The sequence below is a fragment of the Mesocricetus auratus genome, unplaced genomic scaffold, assembly GCF_017639785.1.
Source record: "Mesocricetus auratus isolate SY011 unplaced genomic scaffold, BCM_Maur_2.0 Super-Scaffold_100018, whole genome shotgun sequence".
Lineage (NCBI taxonomy): Eukaryota > Metazoa > Chordata > Mammalia > Rodentia > Cricetidae > Mesocricetus > Mesocricetus auratus.
Window position 1 is genome coordinate 26,102,399 of NW_024429199.1, and position 23,745 is coordinate 26,126,143.

The 23,745-nt window shown below is 41.2% G+C and overlaps 1 protein-coding gene across 3 annotated transcripts; it reads right to left on the reverse strand.

Moving 5' to 3' along the window:
• Positions 1-1,662: 1,662 nt before the first annotated feature.
• On the reverse strand, positions 1,663-22,013 carry Mtfr2 (mitochondrial fission regulator 2). Of its 3 annotated transcripts, none has more exons than XM_013126920.3 (8): positions 19,069-22,013; positions 18,596-18,696; positions 13,491-13,595; positions 12,968-13,080; positions 9,389-9,624; positions 5,716-6,052; positions 4,593-4,764; positions 1,663-2,417 (listed from the first exon to the last, which is right to left on the reverse strand). In XM_013126920.3, exons 1-8 carry the CDS (start codon positions 19,253-19,255, stop codon positions 2,412-2,414), a joined length of 1,257 nt encoding a protein of 418 aa, XP_012982374.1. In that variant the 5' UTR covers positions 19,256-22,013; the 3' UTR covers positions 1,663-2,411. The 3 variants fall into 3 exon arrangements, with proteins under 3 accessions (XP_012982374.1, XP_040584153.1, XP_040584154.1); XM_040728219.1 differs by lacking the exon at positions 19,069-22,013 and adding an exon at positions 18,889-19,031; XM_040728220.1 differs by lacking the exons at positions 18,596-18,696; positions 19,069-22,013 and adding an exon at positions 18,889-19,030.
• Between the last annotated feature and the right edge of the window lie 1,732 nt (positions 22,014-23,745).

The window sequence follows — 23,745 nt, forward strand, 5'->3', positions numbered from 1 at the left end:
TAACCACAAACAGGATTATGAAAGAGAAAGCATGGTATGGCTTCCGGAGAGGGCTGACAATAGTATGTATGTAGTGGGTATTCGCTCCACCCATTACCTTGGGCTTTCTGCCTAATAGAGGCAATCGATGCTTCTTGCCTACAAGCATGACCTCTTAAAAAAGGAGGGAGGGGGCCGCACTCTCTTGAGTGGTGAAGACTGGATCAGGTGGTGTGAAGCAGCATGTGATTGGTCCCTAGCTTTCCAAGGACTCTGCAACTGGATTTACCATATCCTGTATTTGTGAGTATGTTTTCCCTTTTCATATCTTAATAAATCCTTGATACTCCTTAAGCAAGCTCTTGTGGTTTGCTTACACATGTATTACAATGCATGCATAAACTCTAGTTACTCAGTAAAATTCCTATCACCTTACCAAGACAAAGCTGAGAAAAAAGCAAAACTTGTATTCATGCTATTCACAGTAATCCCTGTGCTTTTCCCAACAATAAAATAGTCATATCAATCTTAGGAACTACAACAATCTTGAATGTTAAAAATTAAACAATACCATGGCTTTGACTTTTAACAAATATCTATTTGTGGGCCAGCAGGATGGCTCAGTGGGTAAAAGTATTGCCATAGAGCCTGATGACTTGAAACTGATCTTCCAGAGCCCCTACAAACAATTCCTGAAAACTTTTCTCCGATCTACACATACACACATAAAACAAATAAATAAGTATAATTTAATTAAAGATAGGTATCTATTTCCTGGGGGAAAGTTGAATTAGCTTAATGATGTGTGTGTCAAGGATATGGCTATAATTTATTACTTCCCTTTATATAGGCTGCTTTGCAATTAATACTCAATCTAACCTTGTTTTGTCTATGACTTCTAAACAGTTGTCATCTGGATGTGGTTAACAGCTGCTGGCAGCCTGGGTATGCTCGGTGTTATACTTCCCTCTAGTGGTAAATACAGAAAGTTAGAGCTTCAAGGGTATTTCAAATTTGTTGCTACACTGCTTTTAGACACTTTATCTGTGAACTGTCTGAGACGCTTTCAATAATAACACAAAGTTTAAATGAGTAGGTTAAAATCTTGCAAGTGTTTAAAATGTTTCTCATGGTCAAATTGTAGGTTGGAAAACCCATCTGCCTGGATTCAATCCTAACTCGCCATTTAATAAGCTGTGAGGTCCTGGGAGATTAACTGGGCTAGTAACTTCCTCTGCCATTTCTCATCTACTGAGTGAGGGTAACAAAAACCTACACCCATATTATTGATGTGGGGATTGAATGAGTCAATACAGGAAAAGCACTAAGGCTAGCCATAAGTGCCACTCAAAATGGAGACCCTATTGCATGATGTAAGTTCTTTACAATAAATCTTAACGAATAAACAGAAGTGATAGGCAAGTTAGGCTCTTCTGAAATCAGAGAACCTGGCAAAGTGGGTGGGTGCTGAGTCCACTGACATGGACTCTACCTCCCTGTTCCCTGACTAAAGCATGTAGGGAAAAATGCAAATTTATATATCACATTATCATACAGATGAGGAGAGAATGTCTACTGCAAATTATGTTTCATTTTATGCCCCAAGAAGCTCTAACTACACAATTACCTCTTCACAAAGAAATCAGACTTCATAAAATATTAAGAATATAACTTGAAATGTTATAAAAGCCAACCAAGATCAAAAGATCCATTTATTGTACAATCTATTTACAAAAAAAGTAGAGTGCAAATGTAATAGAAAACAAGGGAAACATGCCAGACATACGTATGTACAAAGCCAGTGAAAATGTAATAGAAAGCATGGAAACATGCTAGGCATGTGTATGTACAAAGCCAGTGTGGGTAAAACTTTTTCAAGAGTCTACTTCTACTTATAGCACTTGGCAGTCAAAATAATTTATTACCTCAGTAAGTTTTAAAAAGTCCAATCCTACATGACTAAAACTATGACTTTCTTAATGAAAAGAATTATCCTTTGCTCTCTGAAAATCTCCAAGTTGCTGAAGGTCAAATAAACCACATCATACCAACTTACATAGGAGCATAAGGAGGAAGCCAGAGTTGTTTAGGAAATCTCTGAAGCATACATTCCATTTTCAGTAGCACTCACATAAAGTGGGGAATCTATACACCCAACTCTTCAGTAGCCAGTTAACTATTAGACTTCCAAAACCAGGGACAAGCATGTTTAAACATCTTCCTCAGGTTGGGTACAGATAGGTCCCAGGATATGGCTTAGTCTCCCTAACAGAGGTTGTGATTCTCTGCAAGGCAATGAAGGAATCCACAGGGCATTTCTCGATCTGTCCACCCAAGCGTAGGCACAGCTTTCACCTCTGACCTTCAGTAATTGCTTTTATATTATCAGTTCTTCCCTTAGATCGCTGACCTTTTGTTGGAGAAATGTGACATCAAAACTGAAAAAAAGCAAATGTTTAAAACAGAAATTACTGAAACATTAAAAAGGGGAGGGGGGGACAAAGAAAGCAAAAAGCCAGGCAAGTACCAAGTATTAGATGACCTCAGAGGTTTAGTTCATTCCACAGCACATAATGAAAATAAGCGATGTCAGGAGCTGTGCTCAGAGCTGAAGGTTCATGTGGCTCATAGTTCCAGCCCAAGGCTGACAGCCATGAGGGGCATCTACCACAGCAGGAGTACGAAGAAGGGCAAAACCATTCATCTCTTGAGCCAGGAATCAGATGAACCAGACAAGGGCCAGCGTGCCACAATTCCCTTTACAAACATGCCCCCTATGACTTGAGGCCTGTGTAGCAGCCCCAGCACCCCTCAGTTGGCACCAGCTGTGAACACAAACCCCTGGGAGGTTTCGGTCGACAATGGTATGAGTCTCCATACCCAACCTGATATTAAGTGCTACTGAAGTAAATAAAGATGCCGCTTCTCCTGAGGTTAGAAAGTACTAAGAAAAGAAAGGCAATGGCTCTGTGGGGACAGACACCTGTCTCCAGACATGAGGATGAGTTGGATCACCAGGACCCACGAGGTGGGAAGAGAGAACCAATTTCCTCAAGCTGAGACACACAAACACAATTTTTTTTTTTTTAGTTTTTAAAGAAAGCACTAAGAAATACAAGGAACAAGCATCAAACAGCACATTACAACCCAGTGATACTTTCACTGATCCACTACCACTGGACAATAGTCTTCCTGTGTACACTGTAAAAGTTCTGGAAATAGTTTAAGAAAAAAATAAAAATAAAGATGTCTATGTGCTCACTATAGGTGCAGAAGAACTTTTGTTATTGTTTGTTCATTTTCCAAGTATCTCCATCTAAGATTTGAGTGACTAACATAAGCAGAACACATAGCTACATATACCATTTTCTGGGGGCTGGAGAGATGGCTCAGAGGTTAAGAGCCCTGGCTGTTCTTTCAAAGGTCCTGAGTTCAATTCCCAGCAACCACATGATGGCTCACAACCATCTGTAATAAGATCTGGTGCCCTCTGCTGGCCTACAGGAATACATGCAGGCAGAACACTACCTACATAACAAATAAATAAATCTTTTTAAAAAAAAATACCATTTTCTAAGTTAACAACTGATTAAGCACCACATACACACACAGTGGCAACCTTATGGACTGCACCTAATGTGCCTTCCTGAAAGACACACACCTCCCACACTGTTATGCTATTTGAGCAGTCACAGGCATTTCAGTTTTCCAGTGTCTCTCTGCTGCAGGGCACTCGAGTGCTATCTACTGATTTCAGATGCTGTCCCACATCCAGTCCTCTTGATTGCAAAAGATTTATTCTTATAACTGACCTCAACTAAACAAGTGAAAATCACCCCTTAAAGTATACCTTGTTATGCATCCAAATAATACTGCTTTAAAGATAACTTTGATTCTGGCCAGGTGGCAACAAGCCTTTAATCTCAGCATTCAGGACAGAGGCAGAACTCAACACAGTAAGTACTGGACCAGGACCAGTCAGAACAACATGGTGACCCTATCTCAGGAGGAGAAAGTAGGGGGCAAGACTATGATCCTTTTGCTCTTTTTTTAAAAAAAGATTCCATTCAACTAAATAATCTGAACCCTTCATATGTGACAGCAAACATAATAGAGTGTTCACATGCAGTATGGTTAGGCTGACTCAACTACACACCTCTTTCCTGGTCCTTAAAATTTCAAGTATCTCATTCCTACTACAGATAACATCGACTTAGCACCTACCTAGGGAAAACCATTGTAAGCGTGTGCATCTGCATTTTTCAAATCGTGTTTTACCTCATGAGAAGCTAAAAGCAAAAACAATAATGCAAAATTGGAAAGAAAGAAAAAGATTAGCATAAAAAAACAAAACAAAAAAAAAAAAACTAATGGATAAGTCCTCCATAGCACCTCACAGCTCTATTCTAGCACTTGAGATGTTAAAGGAGGAGGATTTTCCTAAGCTCCTGGCCAGTCTGGGCTACCATGTGAGATCTCACCTCAAATAAATAGATAATAGAAAGCAATGTTTAACTTATCCTACATAAAAACTTCAAGAGAATCTGTGTGTAAAGCCCATCATAAAGAACATACTTGAAAAAATAAGTTAATCCTTTATCACCACAACTCACCCGTGAAGTTTCTGGACTAGAAAATGGAGAGCACTCCCAAGATCTATTTTCTGTATCAAAGGAATCATCTTGAGATGCAAACTTCTGCTTAAGTGCATTGGCTATTAAAGATACTGGATCCCATTGTGAACTCTGTCTTTTCTGCTTCTGAATGGGTCTACCACCTGGTGACCTATTTTTAAAAGAGAAATCAAATACATTAAAACTTTGATGCAATTTTAGCTCTTTGTTCACAAACACAGCAGGAATATGAGCATAATATATTATAATCTAATTAGTCTTTAAGAGATTTCTGCTGTGAATAAAGAAATCTAAAAAGTACTAAGAATTCAAACTCAGAAAACCAAGAAAAACCACACGGATTGGGGTCTCCCACAACTTAACACGATCTGAGGTCCCTCATTTTCACTGCTACAAACCTTAATTTTTAACCTTCTAATTTCCCACTATAGAATTCACTAGGTAGACCAGGCTGGCTGGTCTTGAACTTGTGATCCTGCTTCTGCAATCGAGTACAGCCATGATGTCCAGCACCACTGAATAGAATTTAAAGAAACCTTTAAGAGTCAGGCATTGTGATGCACACCTTTAATCCCAGCACTCAAGAGGCAGACACAGGCAGATCACTTTGAATTTGAGATAAGCCTGGTCTAAAAAGAGAGTTCCAGGATAGCCAGAGAAATCCCGTCTCAGGGGGAAAAAAACTTTTAAGAATGTTTGAAAGGACTAGATTAGATTTTACAAAAAGAACATCATTTGGCTGGTTGTTCATTAATTTGATCACATTCAGTCAGTCTTCAATGAATTACAACTATCTGATCATGCTACTTCTAGAACTTTCTATTGAAGGGTAACCAACTTCAGAGAAAGCAAAATGTTAGGTAGAAGGAACTACTGTATTCCTAATTCTTTACAAGATGGAGTAAGTATAATTAACATGCAAAAAAAAAAAAACAAGTATCATAAGACAATAGAAGAAATAGTCAATAAAAAGAACTGAAGGTGATTGTTTCCCAGAGGGTGGCCCCAGGAGGTAAGAAATAAGATACACACATCAACTCTCAAACAATTTCTCTGAAAACGAATAAAATTTCAGTTCCTTCCCCAAATTCTAGTGACATACCTTTCAATGGGACGAAGTTTGACCTTATTCATGTCCTTTAGAATGTCCAACATGTTTGGAACGTCACTAACTCTCTGGCTTTCTGAATGATGGCTACCATTTGCCTTGTGAACACCCGAGTGCTGCTTTCCCACTGCAGCTGCTGGATGGTCTCTGTTAGTAGACCCAGACTGCATGGGAGGAAGGCATGGCTGGAGAGACAACTGAGGCAGAGGTGGTGGTGGAGGAGGAGAGGAAAGTACTGAACTTGGAGAGTGCTCTGCCTCCACACTCAGCCCAGCAGCTACTGATGGCAGTGTGTGTTCCACGCTGGGTTCATCACTCAGGTCACAGATGCCTAAAGCAAAGTAGTCCGTTGAAAAACCAAAACTGTGCACAATTCTCTCCTGCATAATATATAAAACTGCAGGAATTAAACCACTAACAGCCTCTGTGATGCTGCTAAGCTACCGACAAGGCAGCCAAGACAGCAAGCCAATCCCATCCGCTGAGTAACCCCTATGAACGGCCATCCAGTCAGGACGTCTCAGGGCACACCCTGAGGATGCAGTTTAATGGGAAATAAAGTGACTTCTAGGAATCCATAGGAAAAATCTCAGCTTCACTCTCCGGTTTTAAAAGCAAAACATTAACAACTTCTAGGTAGCAGTACTCAAATTGATGTATACACTCTAAAACAACATTTGAGAGGCAGGTGTATGACTCTACAGGTGATATCCTAAGATAAGTATTTAACGTTCTTAAAACTCTGCTCCTAAAGAGCTGTGAGGAAACATCCTTACTAAAAAACAGAGTATATGCATGAATAAATATTTATATATATATAAAGTAGTATATGATTTAACTATATATGTTATATTGCAAATATATGCTGTATCAGTACATGTTATTTGTATATTATACCCACATAAATATTTATGTAAAATTTTAGTAATCATATTTACACATAGCCCCTTACAACCAAATCTGTTGTGAAAAGAATTCTTTTTGTATAATGGAGTATGTGCATGTGAGAGCAGGTGAACTTGGAGGACAGAAGACGGTGTCAGATTCCCCTCCAGTTGGGTTTATAAATGGTATGAGTCACCCAATACAGGTACTAAGGACCAAATTCAGGTCCTCTGGAACACCAGTATACGCTCTTAACCACTGAGCCTACTCTCCAGACCCTAAATTTTATGTTTAAAGCAAGACACATATCCAAAATCTTTAAAAAAAAAAAAAAAAGGACATCTGGGGAGTATTATCCACCTGAACTTTGTGAGAGTGTATCATCAAAACTAAAGACAAGCTGAAGAGATGGTTCAGCAGTTAAGAGAACCAACTGCTCTTACAGAGGACCTGAGTTCAATTCCCAGGACCCACATGGTGGCTCACAGCTGTTTCTCACCCCAGTTCCAGAGGATCTGATGTTTTCTTCTAGTCTCTGGAAGTACCAGGGATGCACATGGTGCACATACATGCAGGAAAACACCCATACACATAAAAGAGAATATTTTTTATTTATTTTTATTGTGGGTGCACTGATATTTTGCCTGCATGTTTGTCTGATTTTGGAGTTACAGACAGTTGTGAGCTACCATGTGGCCGCTGGGAATTGAACCCAGGTCCTCTAGAAGAACAGTCAGTGTTCTTAACTGCTGAGCCATTCTCCAGGCCCAAGAAAATAATTCTTTTTTAAATTGTCTAAAGATTAGGGGCTAGAGAAATGGCCCAACTGTTAGCAGTACTTGTTCCAGGACCAAAGTTCAGCTCCCAGCACCCACATGGCGGCTCACAACCACCTTTAAGTCCAGTACTAGGGATCCAATGTCTTCCTCTGACATCTGTGGGCAGCAGGTACACACATGGTACACAGACATACAGTGCAGGCAAATACTCATGCACATAATCTAAAAAAAAAAAGCTAAAAGAAAAAACAACTAGACTATAAATATACATGGTCTCAAGTTTATTATGCTCTTTGAAGCCAACACATCTTTTCTTCCTCCATAACCTCCATTATTTAATTTCCTTTTCAAAAATTATTTATGGGACTAGACAAATAACTCAGTGACTCACTGACTGCTCTTTCAGAGGAACCCAATTCAATTCCCAGGGCCCACATGGCAGACTCAGTTCCAGGGGATCTGATAGTCTCATACAGACGCACACAGAGGCAAAAAAACCAATGCACATTAAATAAAAACCAATGCACATTAAATAAAAATAAACGGGGGTGGGGAGGTGGAGAGGTGGGGGGTAGAGAACATGAGGGATCAGGAAGGTCGAGTTGGGGAAAGAACAGAGAAGGAGAGCAAGGAAAGAGGTACCTTAATAGAGGGAGCCATTATGGGCTTAACAGGAAACCTGGCACTAGGGAAATCTCCAGGGAGTCACAAGGATGACCCCAACTAACAATCTAAGTAATAGTAAGAGGCTACCTTAAGTGCCCTCCCCTTACAATGAGATTGATGACTACCTTATATAACATCATAGAGCCTTCACCCAGTAGCTGATGGAAGCAGAAGCAGACACCCACAGCTAAACACTGAGCAGAAGTCCTGGAATCCAGTTGTAGAGAGGAAGAAATGATGAGCAAAAAATCAAGACCATGCTGGAGAAACCCACAGAAACAGCTGACCTGACCAAGTGGGAGCTCACAGACTCCAGGCTGACAGTTGGGGAACCAGCATAGGACCAAACCAGGTCCCCTGGGTGTCAGTTGGGGGGCTTGGGCAGTCTATGGGGCCTCTGGCAGCTGAACCAGTATTTAATCCCTAGTGCACAAATGGGCTTTGGGAGCCCATTCCCTATGGAGGGGTACTATCTCAGTCTAGATACATGGGGGAGGGTCTAGGTCCTGCCCCAAATGAAGTGACAGACTTTGATGATGCCCCATGGGAGGTCTCACCCTCCCTGAGGAGTGGATAGGGGGTGGGGTGGGGAGTTGGTGGGGGGAATGGGAGGACAGAAGAAGAGGGAACTGGAATTGAAATGTAAAATAAGATTGTTTTTAATTTAAATAAAAATTAAGAAATAAAAATAAGTAATTTTAAACTTTTAGAAAAGTTATTATTAATAGTTTGGGGGAATGGGTATTAGTTTTTTATTGCCTTGTTTTGGTGTTTCTGAGAGAGGTTTTCATAAAGCCCAGGCTAACCTCAGACTCTGTGTAGCTACTACAAATAACTTGAACGTTTAGTCCTCCTACCTCTACTGCCCAAGTGCTAGAATTACAGGTGTACACAATCATGCCCTGCCTTATGTCATACTGTGGGTTTAACCCAAAACCTCATGAACAAGATCCTGTCAACTATCCCCAGGCCACATTTTTGGTTTGTGAGACATGTTCTCATTCTACAGCCAAGACTGACTTAGAACTCAAGGCAATCCTCCTGTTTCAGCCTCTTGCATACCTGGCTTCCAATTCTTGGCTGAAGAATAAGAAAAGCTTACTTAGAAGTCATGACTTGCTGGGCAGTGGTGATGCAGTCTTTAATCCCAGCACTCAGGAGGCAGAGGCAGGTGGATCTCAGTGAGTTTGAGGCCAGCCTGGTCTACTCTGACATAATTGCATATGGCAATCGCCTTCTATGCTGTATTTTCTGTTGTTTACGTTCAGAATGGTGCTGACTTAAGTATCAGCTCAGTATCACTCTCGCAGAAACAAAAGTCCCGTACTATTACTCACCAGTCTCTTTACTCTCTCTCAGCTCCTGCATCGCCACAATTGCAGCGATCTGAGACCGAAGAAAAGTGAGTTCATCTTCAAGAGCAGCTATCTTTTTAATTGCAGCTTCACTTGCTGGCAGATCATTTTCTACTGGTTTGTTCTGTCTTAGAGTAGGTGATGATGGATCCCAAATTAGTTTTGGAGAATGGAAAAGAGCAATTTTCCCTTCCTCCTCCTTTTTCCATAGACTATGTCTGTGGGTGAAAGGAAAGAAGAAACAAAGAAAGGAAAATGTTCAACTGAGAATGAAAAACTCAGCTAGGAGTGGTGGTGCACCCCTTTAAACACAGTGCTCAGAAGACAGAGGAAGTAGGATCTCTGTGAGTTTAAGGCCAGTCTGGCCTCCAAAGCAGGTTCCAGGATAGTCAGGGCTGCACAGAAAAACCCTGTTTCAAAAAACAAAAAAGAGAAAGAAAAAGAAAAACAGCTGGAGAGAAGATGGCTCAGTGGTTAAAGAGTGTACACTATTCTTGTAAAGTTAGTTTTTTGTTTTGTCTTGTTTTTTTTCTTTTGAGACAGATTCTCATGAAGTTCAGACTGACCTGGATCCCAGAATCCAAATCAGGTTGTTTAACCCCCGAAACTCCAGCTCCAGGAATCCACAGCACCTGCATTCACAGACACATACTCCCTTCCCTACCACATACAAATAACAAATAAATAAATAAATACATTTTTAGGGAAAAGAAAACAGGGGCCAGGGATGTGGCTCAATACAGAGTGCTGGCCTAGCACGTGCAAGGCCCTGGGTTTAATCTCTAGCACACAAATATAAACAAAAAGCTACATAAAATCAGAGTACCTCTCTTTGCCCTAAGATGATCCCAAGACTCAGCAAGAAAAAGCACCTCCTATTATTCTTTACTTTTGCATTCAATAAGCAGCAAAGAAATGAGAAAATGAATCTTCCTCAAATTGTAAAACAGAAATAGTTACCCTATAATTGTTTTACTGACTAACTTTAAATGGTATAAGCTTAGCCAGGTATTGGTGGTGCATGCCTTTAATCCCAGCATTTGGGAGGCAGAGGCAAGCGGATCTCTATGAGTTCGATACCAGCCTGGTCTATAAGAGCTAGTTCCAGGACAGGCTCCAAAGATACACAGAAAAACAATGTCTCAAAAACCACCACCACCCCAAAATGTGTAAGCTTATTCAGAAATTCTATATAATTCTACATAATAAGGCTCAGAAGGGCCTTGCATTCAGGACTCTATTAGGGTCAGTTTATATCTTCTGATTTCTTTAAAAACTAATAAACCAGTTTGACACATAATAAAATTAGATGAATCTTTGAGTAATTGACATTCAGGATGCTAAAAACCTCTATCTGATTATTCTAACATATAAATCAGTACTTTCTAGGAGGATGAACACATCCAAAATTTGAAATATAGCCAGCCCACTTCAGTATTCATGGAGTAATTTATTTCAGGAACTCTGCAGACACCAAAAGCCAAAGATGCTCAAGTTCCTTACATAACAAGGCACCTATAGATATTCTTTGCTTACTTTAAGATATCTCTAAAATACTTAAGATACCTAATATAAGACTCTCATATGTTACTTCATTTTTATAAGTATAGCATAGTATTTGAAATATAACAAATTCAAGATTTTGCTTTTAGGAAATTTCTAGAATTTTCTCTCTAAATAGTTTCCATCTATCATATTTGATTTCATTGTGTAGAACACGTATGAGAACCCATAAACACAGAGTCCATATGGAAACTATGATAGAAGGCTGAATTAACTCTAACATTTATTTTAAACTCTTTATTTATAATACAGAAAACAATATTAATATGACCTTGATACACGCTTGCTAACCCACTAACTTGTAGACCTGTTGTTAGGTGTAATTGTGAACAAGGCATCCAGGGGCTCTGCTGACAGCCCAGCCTCATTCCACCTGTCCTGGAGACCTCAACCCATCACTTGCACAGCCAGCCTTGATCAGCAAGCCCAGGACTTCCTGCCTGGATTGAAACCAGTCCAAATATAGTAACAGGAAATAAACAAACCCAAAAAACACCCACTCAACATAGGTAGACTACAAAACCCCCATCAATTCCACAACCTAACTTCAGATGCCCAAGGTCCCACTGTAAAAATATAAACAACATGAAAAAGATCAAGACAATATGCGCCCCCAATATCACCAATCTACAGTAATATTTCTCATCAAAAAGAATTCAAATGAATCTCAAGATGCAGAATTTTGAAAGAAAAACTATAAGGAGTTCAAAGAGTTCAAACAGGAAACAAACACCTGAACAAACCTAAAAAGAACAAAAATAAATTCCTGGATAAGTCCAAGAAAACACAAACAAATGAAATAATTAAACAATTTAGGACATGAAAAGTAAATTTAACAGAGATTGAAATGTTAAAGAAAATGCAAATACAAATTAAGATGGAAATAAAAAATTCAACCACCCATTCAAAATACTCAGTGGAAAGCCTTACCAACAGAATGGATGTGGTAGAAAGCAGAGTATCAGAATCTGAAGAAACAGTAGAAGAAATGTACTACAAACTCAAATAAAATGGTAAATTAAAGAAAGGAATATAGGCTGGAGAGATAGCTCAGAGGTTAAGAACACTATCTGCTCTTCCAGAGGTCCTGAGTTCAATTCCCAGCAACCACATGGTAGCTCACAACCATCTGCAATAAGATCTGGTGCCCTCTTCTGGCCTGCAGGCATACATGGAGGCAAAATATTGTATACATAATAAATCTTTTAAAGAAAAGTAAAAAAGAAAGGAATACACAGGAACTTTAGGAGAAACTGAAAAGAGAAAATCTGTGAATCATGGGAATAGAAGAATTCCAAGCCAAAGGCATAGATCATTCACTCAATAGAATCATAGAAGAAAATGCCCTAAAACTAAATAAGGAGATGCCCATTCAGAGCCAAGAGGCACACAGAACCACCACTGGACCAAAAAGAAATTACTCATGCCGAATTATAGTTAAAACGCTGAACATACAAAAAAATAAAGGATGTGCAACCTCCAGGAAAGAAGTTACAATTCAAATAAAGGCAAATCCATTAGAATAGCAGCTGACTTCTCAATGAAAATTTTAAAAGTCAAGAGATCTTGAAGCAATGTACTTCAGGTCCTAAAAAAGACAGCCCTCCACCCAAGTACATGCAGACATCATTAATCAGACTGGACTCAGATTTTACACACACAAACACACACACACACATACATGACAACATGAAATTGGGAAGAGTAGAGAGGATATAGGAAGAGTTGGAATGGAAGGGTGAGGGGTGATTTGATAAAAATAAAATGCATTTGTGTATAAAAGGGAAAAATAACGTTCAAAAATTTAAATACAAAGAACATTTTTTAAAATATACTAAAATATGAGATGCCATCCCTGATATTAGGGTAATATCAGGACATAGCATATCACAAAAACAGGACAAAACTGTCCAGTAAGGAGGAACAAACTTCAGTGCATGCAAGAATTCAAGTTTTAGGCTACATCCATGTCCCAAGACAAGCACATTATAAAATTACCGAAATCTGAGATAACCGGCTTCTTCATCATTTGCCACACACAAAACGTCAGCAAAAGATGGAACCATAGGTTCATAATCATCAAATTCCTCAGAGCTCAAGCGTGGGATCATCTAAAACAAAAATGGAGACAAACTCAGAGCTCCATCAGGAATCAGGGAAAACGCATGCCTCATGCTTCATCATATTAAGTAAGTTAACAGTCCAAAACAGAAAAGGGAAAACGCTGGAGAAAAGCTACTCTACTACCTAAGCATATAACATTTTCTCCCCATGGCTAGTCTCATCAATCACACAGCAAAAATATAAGGAAAGTAAGGTGAAAACAAGCTCCCAGGTATTCTTTGTACCTGTCTTTGGACATCACTAAAGAAACAAAAACATGTGTGAGATGATTTATTTCTAGCAGTAAAGGTCCTTGGCTGGCAGGCACATTTCTTCTTTTTCCTTCTCTCCTATATTCCTGAGAGTACCCAGGATTAATCACACACAGGGCTTAAACAATGCATGGTGACTAACTTACCTCAAAATTAGGTCTTCGACAAGGTTCTAAGGGAAGCATTTTCCCAATAATACGAATGATACTCCGAGCTGACCCATAGTCTTTATTTTGCCAAGTCAGCAAATCCTATAAATAAAGCTTTGTTTAAAATACATTCCAGTTAAATATGTCTATATATCTAAGAAAAAAAGAGATGTAACAGATGTAGTAACATTTACATAAAATTAGCATACTCTTAAAACGTCTTCCTTGAAGAATTAAACTTTATTAACATTTATCTTGTTAAAACACACTAAAGTGTGGGGCTAGGAAAATAGTTTAGTCAATAAACTCATGGACACATGAGATCCCAAATTTTGATTGTCAGGAGCCCATGTAAAAAGGCTACAGATGGTGACGCACCCCAGGAGTCCCAGAGCTACAGAGGCAGAGATGGGTGGGTCCCTGAGGTCTCCTGTCTGGACGGTCTAGCTGAACTGGGAAACCTCGGGTCAGTAAGAAACCTGTTTCAAAGGGGGTCAGGAGATGGCTCAGAAGTTAAAAGCACTGGGCACTTTTCCTGAGGACCTAGGTTTGATTCCCAGAACCTATATGGTGGCGCACAACCATCTGTAACCTCAGTGCTAGGGGATTTGATGCACCCCTTTGGCATACAAGTGGTACAGAGACACACAGGCAAAATATACATCAAATTAAAAAAGAAGTAGTCAAAGTCCTAAGGAATGACCTGTGGCCTCAACCTGCATACATATGCAAACACATTCTCACTCCGACTGGAGATGCACAGATACATACATACACACATACATACATCTATGGTATGTGCGCAGGCATGTGTCTACCTCCACCCCAACACTTGGGAGACAGAAAAAGAATGATCTCAAGTTGGAGGCCAGCCTGGGCTACAATAGAGACCCTGGCTCAGATATCTAACTGAATACCTTGGAGAATGTGATGGCTATTCTTGGTTGTCAACTTGACAACCTCTAGAACTAACTAAACGCAAAAGTGGAGGACACACCTGTGAGAATTTTTTTTTTTTTTTTGCTTAATTTGAAATAGGAAGATACATCTCTATTGCAGATCTTGATGTGGGAAAACACTTGCCTTCACTCTGGGCCACACCTTCTGCTGGAAGCCTATATAAGGACTTGGAAGAAGGAAGCTTTCGCTCTTTGCCTGTTTGCTCTTGTCTTGCTAGCAATCCATTCCTTCACTGGCATTAGAGCCTACTTCGTAGGGCTCAGTTTTCACCTGTCCTTGATTACACAAGTCATGCTCCCCTACAAACTGGATTATTTCTGTTCTGATATGCTTCTAAACTCTACTTACTTCTCAATTAGTCTGAGTACTGTACAGTGGAGCACATCAGTTACAGAAGCCTTTGTTTCTTAGTTTTTCTCTTCCTCCATTAGATTGTGTACTCTCTGAGGGCAAGCCCAGACAGCTTTTAACTTATTAGCATCCTTCAGGGCCGTAACTGTCACCATGGATATACAAGAGTCACCCCAGATGCTCTCCAGAATATAATACAAGTACATATATTAACATATAATGAATATTTTTAAGTTACTAATTAAATAATTTTACCTTTTTCACTATGTTTTCAAAATTTGTTATTTTATACCTATAGCAGAACTTAATTCAAATACTTATGTGGCTGGGTATCATGGAATATGCCTGTAATCCCAATACATGGGGGTTGCTGGGGCAAGACTGAAAATTCAAAGTCATCCTGGCTTGTATTTTAGCATATACAAAGACCCTGTGTTAAAATTTAAAAGGAAAAGGCAGGGCAGGAACATGTGGCCAGTGGCTACCATATTAGATAGCACAACCTAGAACAAACAGATCCTAGACCTTTTAGTATCAGAATTTTGGGAGACCTAATTACTTCTATTGAAAGTATTCTACACTCAGCGGTTCAAAGCATGCTTACAATTCCTAAGGCTCTAGGTTCAATCCTCCCACATCAAAAAAAATGAATGAAGGCTCAGTGAGTAAAGACATCTGCCACCAACCAAACCTGCTAAGTGGAGTTCAATCCCCAGGACCATGTGGTAGAAGGAGAGAAACCATTCCTGACACTGTCCTCTGACCTCCACACACATACCATAGTACATACACACACATACACACTAATAATTACAAGTGTTTAAATGCACTTAAAAATAAGTAAGTGGAAAAAACAGAAATAATGAAATAAGTAGGTGATGCAGAGGTGGAGAGATGCTCAGTGCTTCGAGCACTTGATGCTCTTGCAGAGGACCTGAGTTAGGTTCCCAGTACCCACGTGGCAGTTCATAATTGCTCTTAATGCCACTTTTACATAATCTAACACCCCTTTCTGGCTCCCTTGGGTACCAATAGTGAACATGCGGTGTACATACATGCATGTAGGCACCCACACATAAACACAAACTAAAAGTAAATATTAGACCATTCATATGTGCAGCCCTTCTAAGAACCAGAAGTCACAGTGAAAATACATAGCCATCCAACTTTCAGTTAACATGGGTGTCTTCATGACTGGCTCTGTGGTTTCTATCCCCAGAAACTCTGGATCTCCAAACTCTTTCATTCCTTTACTGCTCACCTTCATTATACTAAGGTTCTCACCACCTCTATTCCTGGTTCAGAGCTCTCATTTTGACTTTACTCATTTTCCTGCCAAGCGCATGGGTTTTCTGGTTAATTACTTCAGTGATAATGCCCATTGCATTCAAAAGTGCTTCATATTCTTGTTGCTAATTAATGACCCCCAATTACTTTTACAGGGGAAAAACTCACAAAATATCTTTTTAACTACATCACAAGTAAATGGTCTGCAATTGCTCCATGACATGTATGCTGATCCTAGGTCAAATAAAGCTACCTCCAATCTATTATCCCCCTATACCAATTCCAGTACATGCAAGTGACCTTGCCTCTAACCAAAGCCAAACACCTCAGGGGCAGGGAGCATAGGTTCAGCCCACTATAGGCAGCGTCCCCCTCAGCAGGTGAGAAAGCAGGCCAAGCAGGCCTTGGGGGGCAAGCCAGTAAGCAGCATCCCTCCACTGTGTCTGCTGGAGTCCCTGACTTGACTCCCCTCGGTGGACTGAAGCTTGTAAGTCAAACAAACACTTCCGTCCCCTAACTTGGCCTTGGTGTTTTATCACAGCAACAGAAAGCAAATACATTAATTCTAATGCTGAAGAGAAAAAGAAATTCAATACTGCTGCTCCCTCGAATTGATGGTCTCTCGACCTCCTTCCCAAGCTTGCAAAGGAAGGTTCCTGACGCCGCTCTTCCTTCCTCACATCCTTCAGACACTCCGATGCAGCCGCGTCACCACCTGCGGAAATGCCTTCTGGGGCACGTTTGGTGTTTTCTGTTTGGGTTTTTAAAATATTGAGGAGGAGGGAACTTCATACATGAGCCCTAACTACATCTACATCACTTTCACCCTTCCCTCTCTCCCTTCCAACTGCTCTCAGTCCCCATCCCAAATTATGATCTCTCCTGTAATTAGCACTGCTACATGTATATACAAATGTGTATACATATGCATACATTGTTATGTATATACATGACAACGAGAGTTCATTTATCTTTGCCTGCATGTACATGTGCCCAGGTCTGATCACTTGGAATTGTATAGCCCATTGTAGAGCTATGGGAGTTCATTCCTCAGTTGAGTCTTTCTCGAAGCAGCCAATGACCACCTATAACTCTTCCTAGAGGGGGTGGGATCATGTGGGTATGTTAGGCCCCTGTCTGAATTGGCATGTCTGCTGATGTTGAGCTTTGGTATTTTGACAGGGGCCTAACATATAGCCTGGGCTAGTCTTTAACTCCCAACTCCACGGGGAGCAGATGAAGTCCCGAGTGAATGTGTATTTTTGACATGAGCATGGTCATGTCAAGGCCTGGTATGCCTCAGACCCATGAGAACAGCAAGGTCTCGCCTAGTCTGATGTTTGGTTATAGTGTCTGCAGCAAGTATCAACCACAACTTCCTCCTCCCAGATAGCTGCAGTCTGAGACTGCTCCCCTAAAGAGACGCCACCCCAAGATTACCTAACATGCCTCCTTGTCCAGCTGTATGTAAGAAACACATCCTTGTTCAGCTGCATATAATAAATGTGCCGAATTACCATCAGAGGACACGGCCCACTCCATCCCAGGGCTGGGCCCTCCCCCATCAATCACTAATTAGGAAAATGCTCCACATACCTGCCTACAGCCTGATCTTATGGAGGCAATATCTCAATCAGCGTTCCTTTCTCTCAGATAACTATAGTTTGTATCAAATTGACATAAAACTAGACAGCACACCTTCTCAGGCCCAACTCATCATTGAGGGAAGTCAGGTAGGAACTCAAGCAGAAACCACGGGCTCATGTTCAACTAGCTCTCTTACACAGCTCAGATCTCATTTGTCAAAGAATGGTGTCCTTGGCAGGTGGCTGAGCCCTATGTGTCTATCACCAGTAGAGGATCTCTTAGAGACAGGCCACAGGCCGATCTGATCTAGGCAGTCCTTGAGGACTCTAATGTCAAATTGACAATAAAAACTAACCAGGGTGGAAAACATGTTCAAAGTGACACACCAAAACCCAGATGATGTACATCTGGAATCCCAGTCCTTGGGAAGTAGAGACAGGAGGATGAGGACAGCCTGGGCTACAAGAGTTCCAGGCTCAAAACAACAATAATGAGACCCAAGAATAAAGTCTGGGCTACACTGTTAGTTTCCACCAAGGCAGCAGCCTGTCTCTGCCACCAAAGCAGTTAGCTACATCATCACCTGTTGCTAAGTGCCTTTCCACCATGTGCGCCCCCTTAGAAGTCCCTGCTAGGCACAGCTCGCTCTCTTGCCTCTTCTTTCTCTTGACTCCTCTGTATCTGTCTACCTACCTGCCTCTCTCTTGTCTCTTACTCTTCCCCCTCCCCAAATAAACCTCTTGCACTAACTCTGTTGCCTGTGGCCTGTTTGCTTAGTGGCATACATTGGCAGGGCCCTCTGAAAGGTACCCACTTGGCCCTTTTCTTTTTAATTTATCATTTACATACATGATAACCTGGCTAAAAAACGACAAGACCCAAAAATAAAGTTAGCAAAATTCTTCAAAAACATTTACCTGATCTACAGGAACACCGAAATACGCCAGCATGTTTCTTAATGTATTCAGTATGAAAGACATTGGTGAAGCAAGTTCAAGGAAACATTGTTCGATGGTACCTTAGAAGAGAAGCTATTATTACTCTCACAAGTAACTGCCAGGCAGACGGCACTAAAGAAACCTTTCAGGACTTATTACACCATCAAGTGATTGCTCCTGGAGAGCTTTTATTTTGAAGGACGAGAAAAAGTGTACGGGGGGGGGGCGAAGAGCACTAACAATGAAATTTTACTGTTACATTAAACCCTTACCGAGTGTTTGTAAAGGGACCCTGACAAGTCAGTGTGCGACAGCCAAGCTCACACGGTCCCGAGATTTCTGCGGCCCCTGGAAGCTTTCAGAACCGCACGGCCTCAAAATTTCACACCCGCCCCTCCGTCACTGACCGCTGACCGGAAGCCACGGGGCCCGGCGGAGCCCGCGCCACTCACCTTCCCGCTGCATTGCAGGGCGCCAGGGCGTCCGGGAAGCCTGCAGAAGCGCCGTCCGCCCAGGCGCGCGAGCACTGCCGCCCGAGCGGCAGAGGGAGCGAACGGCTCTTCCTGGGCCCGCTGGCCGCTTCCGCCTCCTGCAACAACTATCAAGCTCCGCGGGCCCGAACTCGGCGCCTGCCTCCATTGGGCAAGAGTGGAGAACGCCGCTTGTGATTGGAAGGCCGAGAACCAATAGCTGTCTCAGCGAGACGCATGCGCAAAATGCGTCTCAGCGTTTCTCGCCTGTTACAGGTACTCGCTGTTTGACCTTATTTATCACTCAACCCTTCTACACCCTACCCAATGGTGGCACGTTTTCTCAGCATTCGACAAAGATTCCGCCAACACACTTGCGGTTGTCTGGTTATTCTGCGGAAATACCTAGCCGTAAGCTAAATGCTGGGGTAACTCATGTTGAGCCACATTATCCATACTAGTGTATTTAGCGTGTGTTCACGCCACAGGTGCTCGTGCCACAGAACCCTCGAGAAATCAAAGAACCATTTGTGGGAGTTGGTCCTCACCTTCTACTGTGTAGGATCCAGAGACAGAACTTGAGGCCTTAGGTGTGGTAGCAAGCTGCTTTTCCCACGGAACCATTTTGCTGGCCCTAAGACAAGACTTTTACACCTTTCAGTTTTGAAAGCTAGTGAGAAGCAAAAGTTCTAATTATCCCCGCCCCCAGCAAACCATAAGGGAAAGCAGAGTGAAGCATACTGCCTCTGTATTTATACCTACAACCAATCCATAAACTGATATTTACAAAACCTCATTTAAATAATTCTTACGATTTGGCATGATATAAACTTTTGAAAATCTTAAACACTTTTTTTGTTAGCAATGTTTTATTAATCCTAACCATTTTAGTTGGTAACAATAAAGCATCGACGTTTAAGTGGAATATGCCAAGTAATCTAGAATAAGAAATTTAAACTAGGAAAGGTTCAGCATAAAGTAACACCGAATTTCTGAAAAGAAACAACCCAGACTGCATAAATACTTTTAGTGTGTTGTTTTGCTTTTTTTCTTTGGCAGGGGTTCTTGTTGATGTTTTGGCTTTCTGAGACATATCACATCAGCAAAGGCTGAACTTCATCAAACTGCTGCCTCTTGAGCACTGGGATTATTGGTCAGATAAGACAACTCCTTGAATTCTAAATGTGTGATGTCTTCAGCTATTAATAGGGGCTGACCTTCAATTTCTGAGAGGCAACTAAGGGCACCAGCAATAGCCTAAATTGTTTTTGGAGTCTCTTAAATTCACCTGACCAACAACTTGAAAGGACATTTCTCATACGTGGTACTGAGTTTATTATTTGCTTTTCTATTTTGACTCTTATGGAGACCATTATCACTCCAGTGGCATAGGTATGTATGCATATATACTCTCTATTATATGTAAATCTAGTTATAGAATGATTTCCTTATGGCTTTCTCAAATGTTTTAATTGTCCTTCCTTCATCTCCTCCTGTATTAATTCCCTACCCCTTCCCAAAATAAAGCTTACCACCCCGCCCCTGCCATTGTTCTCATTTGTCCCTTCAAATCAATTCCATCCTGCCATCCAAAGGAATCGGAGAAGCCATGATCCCTAGCAAGCAGCCATGGATGACCTAAGTTGGAAGAAGCTGTGTCAGGGAGAGCTGGTAAATTACCTGTATCTGAGCTATTTGGTCCGGCTAGTGAGTCCTTGAGAATGAGGGCACTGGGGACTGGCAAGTCTCCTAATAACTTCCTGTAGCTCCATGTCCAGGGGATCCAACACCTTCACACAGACATACAGGCAGACACACCACCAATGAACATAAAATAAAAGCAACTATAAAAAAATTCATTTTAAAATTTTTCTAGATTTGACTTTGTACCAATGTTTTACATACACACGTGAATGTTAAACCCCTTGGTATTGTTTGTGGATGGTTATGAGACACAGGTTGAGTGCTGAGAACTGAATTCAGGTCCTGTTCTTCACTGCTACTCTCTCTCCAGCCCTTCTTTTTTACTATAAATATATATATTTCCAATTACAATGGTTTATTCATTTCTAGTAGCTAGACACTGGCACAAGCCTGTAATCCCAGGATCCAGGAGGCAAAAGCAGAATGGAGGTGAGGACTATCCTTTTGGGACACAGGGATCTCATGGCCAGTCTGGGTTATGTTGTCTGTTTCCAAGGTTGTTTGTTTGGGTTTTTTGTTGTTGGATGTCTCGTTATAATTAGTGCAACTGGCCTCAAACTCATGATCTTCCTAACATGAACTTTTTACTCAACTACCTGTTGGAACACAGTCCAGGTGTGCAGTTTTATCACAATTCTGAATGTGGTGAGAACACAGTCCAAGAAATCAAGAATTGTGAACTCGGTTTCTTCAAAACGAGAAACTGTTCTTGGAATAGTTAGTTCCATGTGCCTCCCAGGTGTATTGGATCCCTCATTATTGCTTGCTGCTGTTCTTCAATGAAATATTTACTGTCTATGGAAAAAAACGTCTTTTGCCACACACAAATCATCATTTTGAGTATATACAAATGGGTGTGAAGTCAGAACTTTACTCATGTGATTATGAGCCTTGGAGCATAATTGTCCTGTCTCATTTATCGGCTCCATTCTCTCAGATCCCACCACCTCTAGAGCAGTGACACTACCCATTGACCAGCACAAGATTGGATCCTACCATATCCTGTCAGAGTGAGGGAAAGTTCATGATGCCCTGTCACTCCTTGAGGATTTACAGGCAGGCAATTAAAGAGTTACTGAGGGAGATTTTCTTCAGCAGAGTAGCCACTGGCAAACTGTTCACACTCCTGTAACATTTTTAAGTGTTTTATGTGTATATGTGCACAAGCTTGCAGGAGCCCACATAGTTCACGTGATGGCATCAGACACTCAGAAATTGTACAAATGATTGTGCGCCACCATGTGGACAACAGGGGCCACCTCCCACCCCACTTCTACCCCCCCACCCCTCTCAGGTCCTCTGCCCAAAGCATTAGGCTCTTCTAACCTGAGCGCCCCCCCCCCAGCTCCAGTAACTTCAGGCAGACTGGTTCACTCCAGTTCCATTACAGCCTTGAAAAGTCACCATCCACAGTCACAGTGAGATAGAGTGGCAAACATGAGAGGGATAGACTGGGAACAGAGCTCCTTTAAAACCCAGGCACAGAAAACTCATGACTTCAACATGTCTGGAGACTTTGCCTAGATCCTCAAGGCTTACACTTTTTCAGGACTTTTACAGACACCTAGAGCAATCTGCACTAGCAGCTACCACAATACTGTCTTCACCTCCATGTTTCCTTTCACTGGGAATGCAGTTAACTGCCTATTTGAAGCATTCAGCAAACAATGGCGATCACCGGAAGCATGTACCTGATGTACATGACAGACACAACAATGCTCTATTTCACTGGAGCCATGCTCTTCCCATTTGGACAGTAGCAACAGAAATTATAACAGAACTTGTTCCTGCAGTTACTCAAAGGAATGGAGAGATTATGAAATCAGTCCAGCCAATGCAGGAACTGAACCGTTTCAAGATCAACTCATGCCAAGTATGTTATGGCAATAAAATACATGTGTACTCCCCAAGGTGCCCTGAATGAGATGTTTGCCCCATGTCTCAGGCATTTAGTACTTGATTCCAATTGTTCACTGTCTGAGGAGTCTTAGTAGGTGTGCCTTTCATGAAGGAGTGTGTCACCAACTGCCTGCTTGGAGATTTAAAAACCTCAACCTCTGGTCATCAGCAATTCACACTCTGCTTTCTGTTTACACACCCTCAGCTCTCTGGTACTGCCAGACTTCTCTGCGATGGTAGTGATAGACTCCCCTCTGAAACCAAAAGCCCCAAGTAGACCCTTCCCCTTCTATAAAATGTGTGGTCATGGTTGATTGTTACAATAATAGAAAGTAGCTGATCTTTCTATCCACAATTTTGTAAAGCATGCATCAGATCTATTATCCATGAAAGTACACCCAGCCAGTGTCTTGTCTTCATTTGCATTCCCTACCTACCAATTTCATTTAAACAATCAAAAAAAATTACTTCTTTATGCAAACTTAGGGTATTAACCCTAAAGCGATTTTCAAATCAAACCCAAAAAAGGGGTTGGAATCGAAAGCTAGTCAGGCCAGAAATAACAGAACCTGAAAGGCTCTGTTCAAGGTCAGCCTGGGAAATAGAATGAAGCCAGGCCACCTTAGGTGCTACAGTGTAAGAACGTCTCTAAAAATATGACAAATGGAGCATACTTTTGCACTGAAAATCCATAACAATTAAGTTACTAGCAATATGACACATACTTTTTACAAATACATTTATTTCCCTGTGGAAGATTTTGTTTTTTTCAAGTTTACAATTTGTTCAGAATGTGCCAACTTAAACCAGGCACAGTGGTACATATCTCTAATCCCAGCACCCATAGATCTAGAAATTCCAAGACAGCTTGAACTACACAGCAAGACTTGCTTCAAACTTTAAAAATAAACATTTGTACAAGTTGTCCAATTCCCAGGACAGCAAGACAAGTGGTGAAAGGCAATTGCTGCCAAGCTTGGTGAGCTGACATCTAGCGGGTAAGACAGCACTGTGCCCTCCATACTGGCACACCACCAGAAATGAAGGCCTGCAGGG